Raw genomic sequence first — 17,065 nt, 5'->3', positions numbered from 1 at the left:
TCCCACTAGCTATCTATTTTACGTCTGGTAGTGTATGTATGTCCATGCCACTCTCTCACTTTGTTCCAGCTTACCCTTCCCCCTCCCCGTGTCCTCAAGTCCATTCTCTAGTAGGTCTGCGTCTTTATTCCCGTCCTGCCCCTAGGTTCTTCATGACCATTTTTTTTTTGTTTTTTTGGATTCCATATATATGTATTAGCATACGGTATTTGTTTTTCTCTTTCTGACTTACTTCACTCTGTATGACAGACTCTAGGTCCTCCACCTCACTACAAATAACTCAATTTCGTTTCTTTTTATGGCTGAGTAATATTCCATTGTATATATGTGCCACATCTTCTTTATCCATTCATCTGTCGATGGACACTTAGGTTGCTTCCATGTCCTGGCTGTTGTAAATAGAGCTGCAGTGAACATTGGGGTGCATGTGTCTTTTTGAATTATGGTTTTCTCTGGGTATATGCTCAGTAGTGGGATTGCTGGGTCATATGGTAATTCTATTTTTAGTTTTTTAAGGAACCTCCATACTGTTCTCCATAGTGGCTGTATCAATTTACATTCCCACCAACAGTGCAAGAGGGTTCCCTTTTCTCCACACCCTCTCCAGCATTTATTGTTTGTAGATTTTTTGTTGATGGCCATTCTGACTGGTGTGAGATGATATCTCATTGTAGTTTTGATTTGCATTTATCTAATGATTAATGATGTTCAACATTCTTTCATGTGTTTGTTGGCCATCTGTATGTCCTCTTTGGAGAAATATCTATTTAGGTCTTCTGCCCATTTTTGTCCATTGGTGAAAGTGGGGTGTTAAAGTCCCCTACTATGATTGTGTTACTGTCGATTTCCCCTTTTATGGCTGTTAGTATTTGCCTTATGTATTGAGGTCCTCCTATGTTGGGTGCATAAATATTTACAATTGTTATACCTTCTTCTTGGTTCGATCCCTTGATCATTATATAGTGTCCTTCTTTGTCTCTTGTAATAGTCTTTATTTTAAAGTCTATTTTGTCTGATATGAGAATTGCTTCTCCAGCGTTCTTTGATTTCCATTTGCATGGAATATCTTTTTCCATCCCCTCACTTTCAGTCTGTATGTGTCCCTAAGTCTGAAGTGGGTCTCTTGTAGACAGCATATATATGGGTCTTGTTTTTGTATCCTCTCAGCCAGTCTGTGTCTTTTGGTGGGAGCATTTAATCCATTTACATTTAAGGTAATAATCGATATGTATGTTCCCATTCCCATTTTCTTAAATGTTTTGGGTTTGTTATTGTAGGTGTTTTCCTTCTCTTGTGTTTCTTGCCTAGAGAAGTTCCTTTAGCATTTGTTGTAAAGCTGGTTTGGTGGTGCTGAACTCTCTCAGCTTTTGCTTGTCTGTAAAGGTTTTAATTTCTCCATCACATCTGAATGAGATCCTTGCTGGGTAGAGTAATCTTGGTTGTAGGTTTTTCTCCTTCATCACTTTAAGTATATCCTGCCACTCCCTTCTGGCTTGCAGAGTTTCTGCTGAAAGATCAGATGTTAACCTTATGGGGATTCCCTTGTGTGTTATTTGTTGTTTTTCCCTTGCTGCTTTTAATATGTTTTCTTTATATTTAATTTTTGATAGTTTGATTAATATGTGTCTTGGCGTGTTTCTCCTTGGATTTATCCTGTATGGGACTCTCTGTGCTTCCAGGACTTGATTAACTACTTCCTTTCCCATATTAGGGAAGTTTTCAACTATAATCTCTTCAAATATTTTCTCAGTCCCTTTCATTTTCTCTTCTTCTTCTGGGACCCCTATAATTCGAATGTTGGTGCGTTTAATGTTGTCCCAGAGGTCTCTGAGACTGTCCTCAGTTCTTTTCATTCTTTTTTCTTTATTCTGCTCTGCAGTAGTTATTTCCATTTTATCTTCCAGGTCACTTATCTGTTCTTCTGCCTCAGTTATTCTGCTATTGATCCCTTCTAGAGTATTTTTAATTTCATTTATTGTGTTTTTCATCGTTGCTTGGTTCCTCTTTAGTTCTTCTACGTCCTTGTGAAATGTTTCTTGCATTTTGTCTATTCTATTTCCAAGATTTTGGATCATCTTTACTATCATTATTCTGAATTCTTTTTCAGGTAGACTGCCTATTTCCTCTTCATTTGTTAAGTCTGGTGTGTTTTGACCCTGCTCCTTCATCTGCTGTGTGTTTTTCTGTCGTCTCATTTTGCTTATCTTACTGTGTTTGGGGTCTCCTTTTCACAGGCTGCAGGTTCGTAGTTGCCGTTGTTTTTGGTATCTGTCCCCAGTGGCTAAGGTTGGTTCAGAGGGTTGTGTAGGCTTCCTGGTGGAGGGGACTAGTGCCTGTGTTCTGGTGGATGAGGCTGGATCTTGTCTTTTTGGTGGGCACATCCACGTCTGGTGGTGTGTTTTGGGGTTTCTGTGGCCTTATTATGATTTTAGGCAGCCTCTCTGCTAATGGATGGTGCTGTGTTCCTGTCTTGCTAGTTGTTTGGCATAGGGTGTCCAGCACTGTAGCTTGCTGGTCGTTGAGTGAAGCTGGGTCTTGATATTGAGATGGAGATCTCTGAGAGATTTTCGCCATTTGGTATTACGTGGAGCTGGGAGGTCTCTTGTGGACCAGTGTCCTGAAGTTGGCTCTCCCACCTCAGAGGCACAGCCCTGATGCCTGGCTGGAGCACCAAGAGCCTTTCATCCACACAGCTCGGAATAAAAGGGAGAAAAAATAGAAAAAGGGAAAGAAAGAGGATAAAGTAAAATAAAATAAAATAAAATAAAGCTATTATAATAAAAAGTAAGAAAAGAAATTATTAAAAAATTTATTAAGAAAAATATTTTTTTAAATTTTAAAAAATAAATTTATTAATTTTTTATAATAAAAAATAAGAAAAAATTATTAAGAAAATAATTTATTAAGAATAAAAAATTTTTAATTTTTTAAAATAAGAAAAAAATTATTAAGAAAAAAATTTTTTAATTTTTTAAAATAAAAAATAAGGAAAAAATTATTAAGAAAAAATTTATTAAGAAAAAAATTTTTAAGTAAAAAACAAAACAGAACAAAACAAAACAAAAAAACGGACGGACCGAACCCTGGCACAAATGGTGAAGGCAAAGCTATACAGACAAAATCTCACCCAGAAGCATACACATATACACTCACAAAAAAAGGAAAAGGGGAGAAATTAATATATCCTGCTCCCAAAGTCCACCTCCTGAATTTGGGATGATTTGTTGTCTATTCAGGTATTCAACAGATGGAGGTACATCAAGTTGTTTGTGGAGCTTTAATCTGCTGCTCCTGAGGCTGCTGGGAGAGATTTCCCTTTCTCTTCTTTGTTCGCACAGCTCCCGGGGTTCAGCTTTGGATTTGGACCCGCCTCTGCGTGTAGGTCGCCTGAGGGCGTCTGTTCTTCACTCACACAGGACTGGGTTAAAGGAGCAGCTGATTCAGGGGCTCTGGCTCACTCAGGTTGGGGGGAGGGAGGGGTACGGATGCGGGGCGAGCCTGCGGTGGCAGAGGCCGGTGTGACGTTGCAGCAGCCTGAGGCGCGCCGTGCATTCTCCTGGGGAAGTTGTCCCTGGATCACGGGACCCTGGCAGTGGTGGGCTGCACAGGCTCCGGGGAGGGACGGTGTGGATAGTGACCTGCGCTCACACACAGGCTTCTTGGTGGCGGCAGCAGCAGCCTTTAGCGTCTCATGTCTGTCTCTGGGGTCTGCGCTGATAGCCGCGGCTCGCACCCGTCTCTGGAGCTCGTTTAGGCGGCGCTCTGAATCCCCTCTCCTTGTGCTCCGCGAAACAAAGAGGCAAGAAAAAGTCTCTTGCCTCTTCGGCAGCTGCAGACTTTTTCCTGGACTCCCTCCCGGCTAGCTGTGGTGCGCTAACCCCTTCAGGCTGTGTTCGTGCCAACCCCAGTCCTCTCCCTGCGATCCGACCGAAGTCCAAGCCTCAGCTCCCAGCCCCCGCCCGCCCAGGCCGGTGAGCAGACAAGCCTCTTGGGCTGGTGAGTGCTGCTCAGCACCTATCCTCTGTGCGGGAATCTCTCTGCTTTGCCCTCCGCACCCCTGTGGCTGCGCTGTCCTCCGTGGCTCCAAAGCTTCCCCCCTCCACCACCTGCAGTCTCCGCCCGCGAAAGGGCTTCCTAGTGTGTGGAAACCTTTCCTCCTTCCCAGCTCCCTCCCACTGGTGCGGGTCCCGTCCCTATTCTTTTGTCTGTGTTATTTCTTTTTTCTTTTGCCCTACCCAAGTACGTGGGGAGTTTCTTGCCTTTTGGGAGGTCTGACGTCTTCTGCCAGCATTCAGTGGGTGTTCTGTAGGAGCAGATCCACGTGTAGATGTATTTCTACTGTATCTGTGGGAAGGAAGGTGATCTCCGCGTCTTACTCTTCCGCCATCTTGCCCAGACCCCGCTTCTGCCCATTTTTGGATTGGGTTTTTTGTTTTTTTGATATTGAGCTGCATGTGCTGCTTGTAAATTTTGGAGGTTATATTTGTCATTGCTTCATTTGCAAATATTTTCTCCCAGTCTGTGGGTTGTCTTTTCGTCTTGCTTATGGTTTTCTTTGCTGTTCAAAAGCTTTTAAGTTTAATTAGGTCCCATTTGTTTATTTTTGTTTTTATTTCCATTTCTCTAGGAGGTGGGTCAAAAAGGATCTTGCTGTGATTTATGTCATACAGTGTTCTGCCTATGTTTTCCTCTAAGAGTTTGATAGTGTCTGGCATACATTTAGGTCTTTAATCCATTTTGAGTTTATTTTTGTGTATGGTGTTAGGGAGTGTTCTAATTTCATTCTTTTACGTGTAGCTGTCCAGTTTTCCCAGCACCACTTATTGAAGGGGCTGTCTTTTCTCCATTGTATATTCTTGCCTCCTTTATCAAAAATAAGGTGACCACGTGTGCGTGGGTTTATCTCTGGGTTTTCGATCCTGTTCCATTGATCTATATTTCTGTTTTTGTGCCAGTACCATACTGTCTTGATGACTGTAGCTTTGTAGTATAATCTGAAGTCAGGGAGCCTGATTCCTCCAGCTCGTTTTTTCTTTCTCAAGATTGCTTTGGCTGTTTGGGGTCTTTTGTGTTTCCATAAAAATTGTGCAATTTTTTGTTCTAGTTCTGTGAAAAATGCTAGTGGTAGTTTGATAGGTATTGCATTGAATCTGTAGATTGCTTTGGGTAGTATAGTCATTTTCACAATGTTGATTCTTCCAATGCAAGAATATGGTATATCTCTCCCTCTACTTGTATCATCTTTAATTTCTTTCCTCAGTGTCTTATAGTTTTCTGCATACAGGTTTTTTGTCTCCTTAGGTAGGTTTATTCCTAGATATTTTATTCTTTTTGTTGCAGTGGTAAATGGGAGTGTTTCCTTAATTTCATTTTCAGATTTTTCATCATTAATGTATAGGAATGCAAGAGATTTCTGTGCATTAGTTTTGTATGCTGCTACTTTACCAAATTCATTGATTAGCTCTAGTAGTTTTCTGGTAGCATCTTTAGGATTCTCTATGTATAGTATCATGTCATCTGCAAACAGTGACTGCTTTACTTCTTCTTTTCCGATTTGGATTCTTTTTATTTGTTTTTCTTCTCTGATTGTTGTGGCTAAAGCTTCCAAAACAATGTTGAATAATAGTGGTGACAGTGGGCAACCTTGTCTTGTTCCTGATCTTAGTGGGAATTGTTTCAGTTTTTCACCATTGAGGATGATGTTGGCTGTGGGTTTGTCATATATGGCCTTCATTATATTGAGGAAAGTTCCCTGTATGCCTACTTTCAGATTGGCTGTTTTTGAAAAATTCTTCCTTGTTTAGTTGACTGACTTCCTAGGAAATTTCCCAGGCAATGATATGAATTGATAATAAAGTGATTAAGAATACATTTTTACAAGGTTCCCAGGAAGACCACTGGGATGGAAAAAAGCAGTATATAAAATGCAGTGCTGCGGCTTCCCTGGTGGCGCAGTGGTTAAGAATACGCCTGCCAATGCAGGGGACATGGGTTCTAGCCCTGGTCCCAGAAGATCCCACATGCCGTTGAGCAACTAAGCCCATGTGCCACAACCACTGAGCCTGTGCTGTGGAGCCCATGAGCGACAACTACTGAAGCCCACGAGCTTAGAGCACATGCTCCGCAACAAAGAGAAGCCACCACAATGAGAAGCCCGTGCACCGCAACGAAGAGTGGCCCCGGGTTGAGAAAGCCCATGCACAGCAACGAAGACCCAATGCAGCCAAAAATAAATAAATAAAATAAATAAATTTATTTTAAAAAATTCAGTGCTTAAAGTTAGAGAAATAATTTGTGTAAATTTTAGCAGGAAAAGTTAGTCTGTCACTTATTTCTGTTGGATCTCAAAGCAAATTTTTACTTGCTTGGAAATATAAATTATAACTGGAATCATAATAAAATACAGTATCAATTTTGAAATATCTGAAACTGTAATTTGATGGTGTATCTTTAGGTTACTCATTAGTTATAGAAACATTAAACAGAAACTTAAGGAACTTTAAGCAAGGTAATTATCATATAATGATAGACATAGTCCAACTCTATCTGGGAATACTCATTGACAGAATTTTGAGGGAACAGGAAACATTAACAGATTCCCTAATTAAAGGAATAAAAATGATCTGACTTTCTTGTTTGTATGTACAGGATTGGAAACCATGTTGGAATTTTAAAAAATATCGATGAATATAGTTGCCTTCTTTTCCCATGTTTAAACTTTTATTTCTCTTTTATTAGTCTGCAAAAAATGATGAAGCTTTACAAAGTAATGAGGAGATGGAAAGTACAAAAAACTTTCTAGCTTTGACTGCTGCATCAGAAGAAACTGTTGGTGAGTAAAATTGATTCATCTTTATTTTTATCTCAGAGTCATAGAATATTTGGATTAAAGTAAAAGTCCCAATTCAGTTATCTTTTCTTTTTCTTTGTGAGTTTAATTCTTCTTTAGAGGAAATGATCACGTTGGATAGGACTATATGGAACTACTCTGAAGTTAGGTATGTTTCAGAGTCTTCTAGTGTTTGTGTCTGCTCAAGGGTGAGGAGGACAGGGCAGTGAAAAATCAGGAAATAGACAAAGTGTGTCTTTGCCTTTACTTCCTGTGACTCTTTGATGCCTCTACACACCCAGTTTGTGCAGTCCCCTAACTGCCTGTGATTGTCCCATGAGGTGTCTCACTCAGGCCTCTGCAACCTTTCATAAAAATCCATTACTGATTTGTCCTTTCCCTGTTCTCTCATAGTCCTGGTTTATGAGACCAGCCAGTTAATTCTGTGCATGTGTTTCTACTTCCCCCACTTGTGTGTATGTAACAGCTGACCCTTGAACAACATGGTGGTTAGGGGCACTGCCCCTGTGCAGTTGAAAATCCAGGTGTAACTTTATAGTTGGCCCTCTGTACCTGCAGTTCTGCATCCATGGATTCAACCAACCAAGGATTGTGTAGTACTATAGTACGCATTTATTGAAAAATATCCGTGTATAAGTGAACCTGTGCAATTCAAACATATGTTGTTCAAGGGTCAACTGTATATTTGTGATTCGCCTCCTCCTCTTCCTTCTTCTTTTCCTTCTTCCTTCTTTTCTTTCTTTTTCTTCTTCTACAGAAGTGCTGTGGCATCATATAACTTATTTTAACTTACTTACTTAGTAATGAATGTTTTAGTGATTGGGAAGAGTTGGATTTTTTGGCAGCACACTTTTGAAATCCTTTAACCAACATCATCTAAATGGTCATATAGTATTGCTTGGGCATTAGACTGGCTCTAAGTAGGGGTCCCAGGAGTGGGATTGCTGGATCATATGGTAGCTCTGTTTTTAGTTTTTTAAGGAACCTCCATACTGTTCTCCATAGTGGCTGCACCAATTTACATCCCCACCAACAGTGTAGGAGAGTTCCCTTTTCTCCACACCCTCTCCAGCATTTATTATTTGTAGACTTTTTGATGATGGCCATTCTGAATGGTGTGAGGTGATACCTTGTTGTGGTTTTGATTTGCATTTTCCTAATAATTAGCTATGCGGAGCATCTTTTCATTTGCCTATTGGCCATCTGTATGTCTTCTTCAGAGAAATGTCTATTTAGGTCTTCTGCCCATTTTTTGATTGGTTTGTTTGTTTTTTTGTTATTGAGTTGTATGAGCTATTCGTTTATTTTGGAAATTAAGCCCTTGTTGGTCACATTATTTGCAGATATGTTCTCCTAGTCTGTAGGTTGTCTTTTCGTTTTGTTGATGGTTTCCTTTGCCGTTCAGCATCTGTATTTTAGAATGCAGGAGCTAAATGCTGATTTCACCACTGAGGCATTTCTAAGAGGCCACACTTGCTGTGCTTGACTCTGGAGCAAGGACTGTAAAACAGGCCACTCTGTAAAGGGATCCATGGTGGCCTTTTGACATTAGCCTTTTTGGTCACAGAGTTCACTACTGAGTGAACTTTCAGCCTTAGAGGGCAAGACTTGTTTTCAGCTGGCCTTTCTTCACGAACAAATCTGAACTATCAGATACATTTAATTTTAAAAGCCCATGGCAGGTCCATTTGGTTAAATCCATGGAGCTCACCGTTGTATCTCTGGAGTCACGTGACTACTGTAGCCCCTGTAGACATTTACAGTCATACTAGATTAGTACTAATATTCTAACATGGAAACTTGCTAGACTTCATGATCTGAAAGCTGGAGTTACCAGAGGCTTGGAAGCTATGGCCAGAGAGAGTCATTGTTTTAAACATTACCATGTCAGAGTTTCAATTTTTAGATTTCGAATTCTTAGTCAGTTATTGTGTACTGGCAGTGTTTATCGTGTGCAGAGCAGATAAGATGTGAGAGTAGGGTCAGTGTGAAAGGAAATGGGGATCAAAGATGCTTTTGGGTAAATCAAGGGTCTGTCGCCCTTCATTCTTGCTGCCGTCTGTCTTGATTAGCTCACACTTGACTAGTTCACCAGAATGAAGAGACAACACTATTGTACTCCTGGTTCTTCAGATTTAATTAGACTTTTTTGGTGGCTGGCCTTTCATAGAAGATGGGTTCCTTAATGGAGTGTCTTGCTGGCTCTTCACATCCTAGGCATGTCAGCAGTCACATATATCTGGTCTTTAAAAATCTTAAAACCCAAAAGAGATAGCATTTACTATAAACTACATTATTAGCCTAATTATACATTTTGTTTTACATTTGACATAACATAATTATTACCTTATTCCAAAAGAGGTAACTTTTGGAATCTTCAGTTTATGAAATGTGTTATTAGCAAGTATGAAAGAAATGTATAAAAGAAATGCATAGAAATGAAAGAGTCCAATTTTACCACCTAGCACTGATTTTTGATAGTCTCATATTTCTAATATTACAACATAGCCGCATATCATGAAATGGTGTGACACTGCTTATATCTGTTCCGTCCTGAGATTAGTTTCTTTCCCAGGTTATTCACTGAACTTCAACTACTCCTCTTAATTAAAAATGTAAAAATTTTAAAAATTAAAAAATTATTTTGATCAAGCCTATGGATAGCCATAAATTTTAAAGTAAAGTGTTTCTTATAAGGCTTATTATGAAAACAGAAATCTTTTGCTCTCTTTTCCTCCATGATCATTTTTTTCTTTGTTCCCAGGAACGCTCAAAAGTCCTTGTAAACTGTCCAGTAGGTGGCGGCATCTAGTTAAAATAGTACTTTAAAAGCATCTCTTGAAGAATTTAGAGCCAGGCTTATTTGGACTTGAACTTTAAACACAAATCTATAAATACCCAAACCTACTTTTTGCTGTTCTTATTTTTCCCCTTTAAACAAAGGGAGAAATCTTAGGATGAGTATTCTTCTTTATTTCTCCCAGTCATTTCCTTAACTTCTTTCTTAAGAGTAACTCAAGGGACTTTGGGCTAGTGGCAGAATGGCAATTTCCAACCTGTTTTCCCACCCCCTAAACACAAAATGCGTCCTTTGGGGATGTTATAGTACCTTTATAACATCACAAATAAACAATAGCAAGAAAAAAGAAAGGATACTTGTTGTGTATTTAGTTTTATTTATAGGAACTAAACATAAATGGGGTGTTGACTCTAAGAGAAAGATAAACACCACATTAAATTGATTTCTTTTTAAACCACATTTTGACTTTATAAACCAGAGATAATATCCTCAAGTACTGAGGTTTCAAAGTGGACAGTATTGCAATTGCTAGAGATTTCAGAAGTGTTTTAAAAGTCTGTCTCACCACATTTTTGAGGGATCACTTTAAAGCTTTTCTAGAGAAATGTGAAAATCATTTACCATAGCAGGAGTTTTCCCTTAGTTTTTAGCATTTATCTGATGGATAGAGATAGAATTCACTACTCTCTGAGACAAATATATCTAGTGATAGGATTGCTTGTTATCAGTGTTTTGGATAGAGGTTATTCTTTTTTGCCTTTGTCACTTTTGCCCTTGTGTTTACAGCTCCAATGTATAAGTACATGTAAGCACAAAACAGTGGCACTTTAATCAATCAGATTTCTCAAAATTTGCAAATACTTCTTTCAAAATGATTTTCTGTGAAATTCAGGAAAATGTTGCTTCTGCTCTTGCATGTTAAGATTAAATATTCCAAGAAAATTTGGTAGTCTCTTTCTGCTCTGATTTGCAGAGGACTTGGGGAGAAAATCACATAATTGTGCTGACTGGTACAGCTAAGGATTTTTGGTTTTTAACCTCTGTTATATTCTCAGTATTGCTTAGCAATTTCTCTTACATTCTCCGAAGTGGCTCTTCCAAATTGTTACTGTGTATTTAACCTCCCATCCTCTCACGCAAGTCCTTTACCCTGGCAGTCTTAGGGTTCAGAGAAAATGCACCAACTGGTTGGGAGTCCCTTCCACATTCTTGCTTTCTGTCTCCAAATTGCACTCTGACTGTGCTCCTCTACCCTCTTCCCTCTTCCTTTAGATGGAGGGCAGGTGCTCTTCTTCTCCAAGGCCAAAGTCAATAATGTCCCATCCCTTTCACTCCGCTCCTGCCTCCTGATCCATCAATTTTTCTGTCTCTTACCTAGAGCTTCATCTCTCTTGTCTCCTCTGGGTCCTTCCCTTCAGCTAACCAGGCTTAAATGTTCTGGCCCTAAAACAGAATCAAAGAGCCATCAAACCAACCAAACATACAAATAAAACCTCCTCCCTCGGTTCTTCACCCTACTCCCAAATGGGTACCATTCGGTTTCCCTCCTCTCCTTGAAGGTCAGACTCCTTGAGAGAATAGTCCACACCTACTAGTGCTACTTGGTCAACTTCCATTTACTTCCCAACTGTATTTTCTCCTATCACACTACAGAACCTACTTCATCAGTGGTCCTCCTAAATTCTAAACCTAGCGACATCCTCCCAATTTTCATCCTATTTGATATCTCTGTCGCATCTGACACAGTTGACCACTCATAGAATAGTAACTTTTTTTTTTTTTTTTTTTTTTACTGGACTCATTATTTCCTGCTGGTTCTCCTCTCCCCCTCCTTATTTCCCATGGTTGAAACCTATTTCTTCTTTTGTATATTTTCGCTATCTTGGTTAATGGTTTCATCATCCATCCAGTCTTTGTGATGGCTAATTGTATGTGTCAATTTGACTGGATCACAGGATGCCCAGATGTCTGGTTAAGCATTATTTCTGGCTGTATCTGTGAGGGTGTTTCTGGAAGAGACTAGCATTTGAATTGGTAGACTGAGTGAAGTGAATACTGTCCTGATTGTGGGTGGGCATCATCCAATCCTTTGAAGGCTTGAATAGAACTAAAATGTAGAGCGGGGGGTGATTTGCCCTCTCTCTGCCTGACCGTTTGAGTTGGGACATAGATCTCCTCTGGCCCTCAGTGATAATTATTTTATTTATTCTAATTATCTTTAGTTGTTTGCTTTCAGTCTTGTTAGTTTATGATCACCTGGAAATAATATTAATTTTCAACACTTATTCCTATTCTGAGAACTTTATAAGGACATAGTGTTGAAATTTATTCAATGTATTTCAATATCTATTTAAAGTATTGTAAAGCTTTTTCTTCTTGACAAACTTATTTAATGTTTCAAAATTAATAGATTTAAATACTAAGTTAGTCTTTTATTCCGAGGTCAGTGTATTTCTTGGTTATGGAGGATTATTATTTTAATTTAGTACCAGATTTGAATGGCTGAATTTATTCAGAATTTTTGCATCTGTATTTATAAGTGAAATTAACTGTGTGTGTGTGTGTGTGTGTGTGTGTGTGTGCGTGCGCCCATGTGCATGTATGTCATGGTGTAGCAGGTAGAGGTGGGGTTGGTGGTGGTTGTGTGTATGCTTTGTCAGTCTATGTTAGCTTCATAAAATGAATGGGGCTAGCTGTCCATTTATTTCTATGCTTTGAAACAGTTTATATAACATGGGGATTATCTGTTCCCTAAAAATTTGAAAGATTTCACTGGAAAAACCATCTGGTTCAAATAATTTCTTGGAGGCAATTCTCTGATTCTTTTCTCAGCTTCTTTCATATTTACTATTGTATTACAGTTTACTAGTCTTCTGGAGTCAATTTTGGCAATATGTCCATGTCACTGAGATTTTAAAGTATCCATTTCACTGAGATTTAAAATTTTACTAATAAAACTTCATATAGCATTTAAAAATGATAATTCTCCTTCTTATTGTTTATATGTCCCATTTCTAATTTCTAATTTTGTTGTTTGTTTCTCTTTTTAATCTGGAATTTTTGTAAAGTTAATTTTTAATTTTAGCACAGTTTTAGATTTACAGGAAAAATATGAAGAAAGTACAGAGATTTTCCATATACCTGCAACGAGTTTCCCTTTTATTAAGATTAGTATGGTACATTTGTTACAGTTAATGAACCAATATTGATACATTATTATTAACTAAAGTCCATACTTTATTCAGGCTTTTAGTTTTCACCTAGTGTCCTTTTCCTGTTCCAAGATCCCATCCAGTATACCACATTACGTTTACTCATGTCTCCTTAAGCTACTCTTGGCTACGCACTTTCTCAGACTTCCCTTGTCTTTGATGACCTTGGCAGTTTTGAGGAGTACTGGTCAGGTATTTTGTAGAATTTCCAGCAGTTATGACTTATGTCATGGTTTTCACATGATTAGATTTGTATTGTATGTTCCTGGGAGGAAGACCATAGAGTTAAAGTGCCATTTTCATTACATCCCATCATACTATCAATATAACTTATCACTGTTGGTGTTAACTTTGATCACCTGGCTGAGGAAGTATTTGTCAGGTTTCTCCACTGTAAATTTTCCCAATAGTTCACCTTTTCCGTACTGTCTTCTTCAGAAGAAAGTTACTATGCGCAGCCCATACTTAAGGAGTGGGGAGTTATGCATCACTTCCTTGATGGCAGAGTATTTACATAAGTTATTGTGAATTATTCTTTCTTTTTATTTTTAAATTTTATTTATTTTTAAAATTTGGCTGCTCTGGGTCTTCGTTGTGGCTCGTGGGCTTCTCTAGCTGTGGCGCGGGCTCAGTAGTTGCGGCACGCAAGCTTAGTTGCCCCGCGGCATGTGGGATCTTAGTTCCCTGACCAGGGATTGAACCCCTGTCCCCTGCATTGGAAGGCGGATTCTTAACCACTGGACCACCAGGGAAGTCCCATTGTGAATTATTCCGCATGGGAGATTCATCTAGTCTCCGTATTTATTTATTTATTTATTTCGCTATTGACTTGTGGATATTTGTTTATACTTTGGATTATATTATTGCTCAAAATTTTACAGCTTTGACCATTGGGAGCTTGTTCAGTTGACTCTTGTGTCCTTTTGTCATATTTCCTCCATTGTGAGTTTTGTTTTGCTGTTGTTGTGAGCACTTCCTCACTTTCTGGCTTCAGACTCATCTTCTATGTTTCTTCCCTGAGTCCTAGAATCAGCCATTTCTCCAATCAGCTGGTTCCTCTTATTGGAGAATGATACTAGAAAGCAGATCTGGATGCTAGGTGTGCTTGCTGTTATTGGGGAGTTGTTGAGTCTAGGCCTTCTGAGAAAGGAAGTATTTGTGTGTATGCTAACCTGTTACACACTTATCTATAGATATTTCTATGTGTAACCATCTGTATCGGTATCAGGCTAAACATAGGTTCATACTTATGTCTCTGACTTTATTACCCCATGGATCATTCTAGCCTTTTCTCTTGCTTATCTGTAACCACCACTCCAACAGTGAAAAACCTGGCTCTCATCGTAGGCCATCCATTTACTTAATTGTTCAGTTCTACTGTATGTGTGTAGTGATATCAGAATTGCTTACCTGTACCCCACAGGACATAACCTCATCAACCGGAGTACAGAGCTCACGTGCAGTTTCTGTTGCCTTTAGTCTTGCAGACTCTACTCATTTCCACAGTTACTTAAAGTGAGCATTTTTCCCTTCACCCCCTTCAGTGAAATTATTTCATACATTGATAACACAGTTAGATTGTTTGATCAAATTCCGTATTTTATCCTGGGATTCTGTGACATCCTAAATAATCTTTTGAAAATTGCATACATTAAGGTTCACTCTCTGTGCTGTGAAGTTATAGGTTTCCAAAAATGTACAGTGTCGTGTAACCACTGTTACAGTATAATACAGAATAGTTTTACCACGCTTAAAGATCCCCTGTCTGGATGAATGGATAAAGAAGATGTGGCACATACATACAATGGAATATTACTCCGCCATAAAAAGAAACGAAATTGAGTTATCTGTAGTGAGGTGGATGGACCTAGAGTCTGTCATACAGAGTGAAGTAAGTCAGAAAGAGAAAAACAAATACAGTATGCTAACACATATATATGGAATCTAAAAAAAAAAAAAGAATGGTCATGAAGAACCTAGGGGCAGGACGGGAATAAAGACGCAGATCTACTAGAGAATGGACTTGAGGACACGGGGAGTGGGAAGGGTAAGCTGGGACAAAGTGAGAGAGTGGCATGGACATATATACACTACCAAATGTAAAACAGATAGCTAGTGGAAAGCAGCCGCATAGCACAGGGAGATCAGCTCGGTGCATTGTGACCACCTAGAGGGGTGGGATAGCAAGGGTGGGAGGGAGGGAGATGCAAGAGGGAAGAGATATGGAGATATATGTATATGTATAGCTGACTCACTTTGTTATAAAGCAGAAACTAACACACCATTGTAAAGCAATTATACTCCTGTAAAGATGTTAAAACAAACAAACAAACAAAACAAACAAAGGTCTCCCTTCTTCCCCCAAACCTCTAGCCACCACTGATTTTTTTACTGTCTCTCTAGTTTTGCCTTTTCCAAATGTTGTATAGTTGGAATCATTCCATATGTAGCCTTTTTCAGAGTGAGTTCTTTAACTTAGCAATATACAGTTAAGATTCATTCATGTGTTTTTGTGACTTGATGGCTGATTTCTTTGTGTTACTAAATATTTCATTCTATGGATATACCACTGTTTGTTTTTCCCTTCATCTATTGAAAGATATCTTGATTGCTTCCAGTTTTTGATGGTTATGAATAAAGCTGCTTTAAACATTAGTGTGCAAATTTTGGTGTGGACATAAAATTTCCATTTTGGGGGGGTAAATATATAGGAGCAGGATTGCTGGATCATACAATAAGTGTTTAACTTTGTAAGAAACTGCCTGTCTTCCAAAATGGCCGTACTATTTCATATTCCCACCAGCAAAAATGAAAGTTCCTATTGTTCTGCATCCTTGCCAGCAATTGGTATTGTCAGTTTTTTGGATTTTAGCCATTCTAATAGGTATATATTGATATCTCATTGTTGTTTTAATTTGCATTTACATTTCCCTAATGACAAAACATGTTGAGTATCTTTTCAGGTGCTTGTTTGTGATATGTATATTTTCTTTACTGAGTTGTCTGTTTAGATCTTTTGCCCATTTAAAAAAATTATATTGGTTGTTTTCTTGTTGAGTTTTAAGAGTTCTTTGTATATTTTGGATACATCTCCTTTCTCAGATATGTGTTTTGCAAATATTTTCTCCCAGCCTGTGGCTTGTAATTTCCTTCTCTTAACAGTATCTTTTGCAGAGCAGATGTTTTAAATTTTAATAAGCTTAACTTACCAATTTTTTCTTTCATGGATCGTGCTTGTGGTGTTATATACAAAAACTCATCACTAAATTGAAGCTCATATAGATTTTTATCCTGTGTTTTCTTTTAGAAGTTTTATAGTTGTGCATTATACATTTAGGTTTATAATCCAGTTTGATTTACTTTTTGTGAAAAGTATAAGGTCTGTATCTATGTTATTCTTTTTTTATTTTTTGCATATGGACATCCAGTTGTTCCAGCACCATTTGTTTAAGAGATTATCCTCTCTCTATTCAATTGTTTTGCTCTTTTGCTAAAGATTAGTTGACTATATTTTTGCAGGTCTATTTCTGAACCCTCTATTCTGTTGCAGTGATCTATGTGGCTGTTCTTTTGCCAATACCATGCTATCTTGATTACAGTGAGTGTTTTCTCTTTTTAAAATTATACTTGAGGATTTTTCTTTTTATACCTTTGTGAACCAGTTTTGAATTTCTTTGCTAATTCTAGCAATTACCTTTCTTTCTTTTCTTGAACTTGTTATTGTTTTCTCTAGCTTCTTCAGTTAAACTAGTTAAGCTCATTTTACTTTCTCTTAAAATATGTGTCTGCTAGGGCTGCCATAAAAAAAATACCACAGCCTGGGTGGCTTAAACAGCAGAAACTTATTTTCTTACAGTTTTGGAGGCTAGAAGTCTAAGATCAAGGTACTGGAAAATTCGTTTTTGGGGGAGGTCTCTCTTCCTGGCTTACAGACGGCCACGTTCTCACTGTGTCCTCACATGACCTTTTCTCTGTGCACAAGGGAAGAGGAGGAGTGGGGTGAAGATATCTCTGGTGCCTCTTCCTCTTCTTGTAAGGATACCAGTTCTATCGGATTAGTACCCCACCTAATAACCTCATTTAACTTTAATTACCTCCTTAAAATACAGCCACACTGGGGGTTAGGGCTTCAACGTATGAATTTAGGGGGGTTACAGTTCAGTCCATAACAATATGATAAAAGCACCATTGCTATGAATTTGT

The 17,065-nt window shown here is 38.5% G+C and overlaps 1 protein-coding gene across 1 annotated transcript in view; it reads left to right on the top strand.

Moving 5' to 3' along the window:
- Nucleotides 1–17,065, top strand: part of FSIP1 (fibrous sheath interacting protein 1) — a 206,603-nt gene that overhangs the window by 24,812 nt on the left and 164,726 nt on the right. The window contains exon 5 of the mRNA XM_068535378.1: nt 6,739–6,832. Within this exon, the coding sequence (XP_068391479.1) occupies nt 6,739–6,832 (94 nt within the window). The remainder of the gene's footprint in view (nt 1–6,738; nt 6,833–17,065) is intronic.

This window comes from Eschrichtius robustus, chromosome 1 (genome assembly GCF_028021215.1).
Source record: "Eschrichtius robustus isolate mEscRob2 chromosome 1, mEscRob2.pri, whole genome shotgun sequence".
In the NCBI taxonomy this organism is placed as follows: domain Eukaryota; kingdom Metazoa; phylum Chordata; class Mammalia; order Artiodactyla; family Eschrichtiidae; genus Eschrichtius; species Eschrichtius robustus.
Note: the sequence above shows the minus strand (reverse complement) of the source record. Positions and strands in the feature narration are given on the sequence as shown.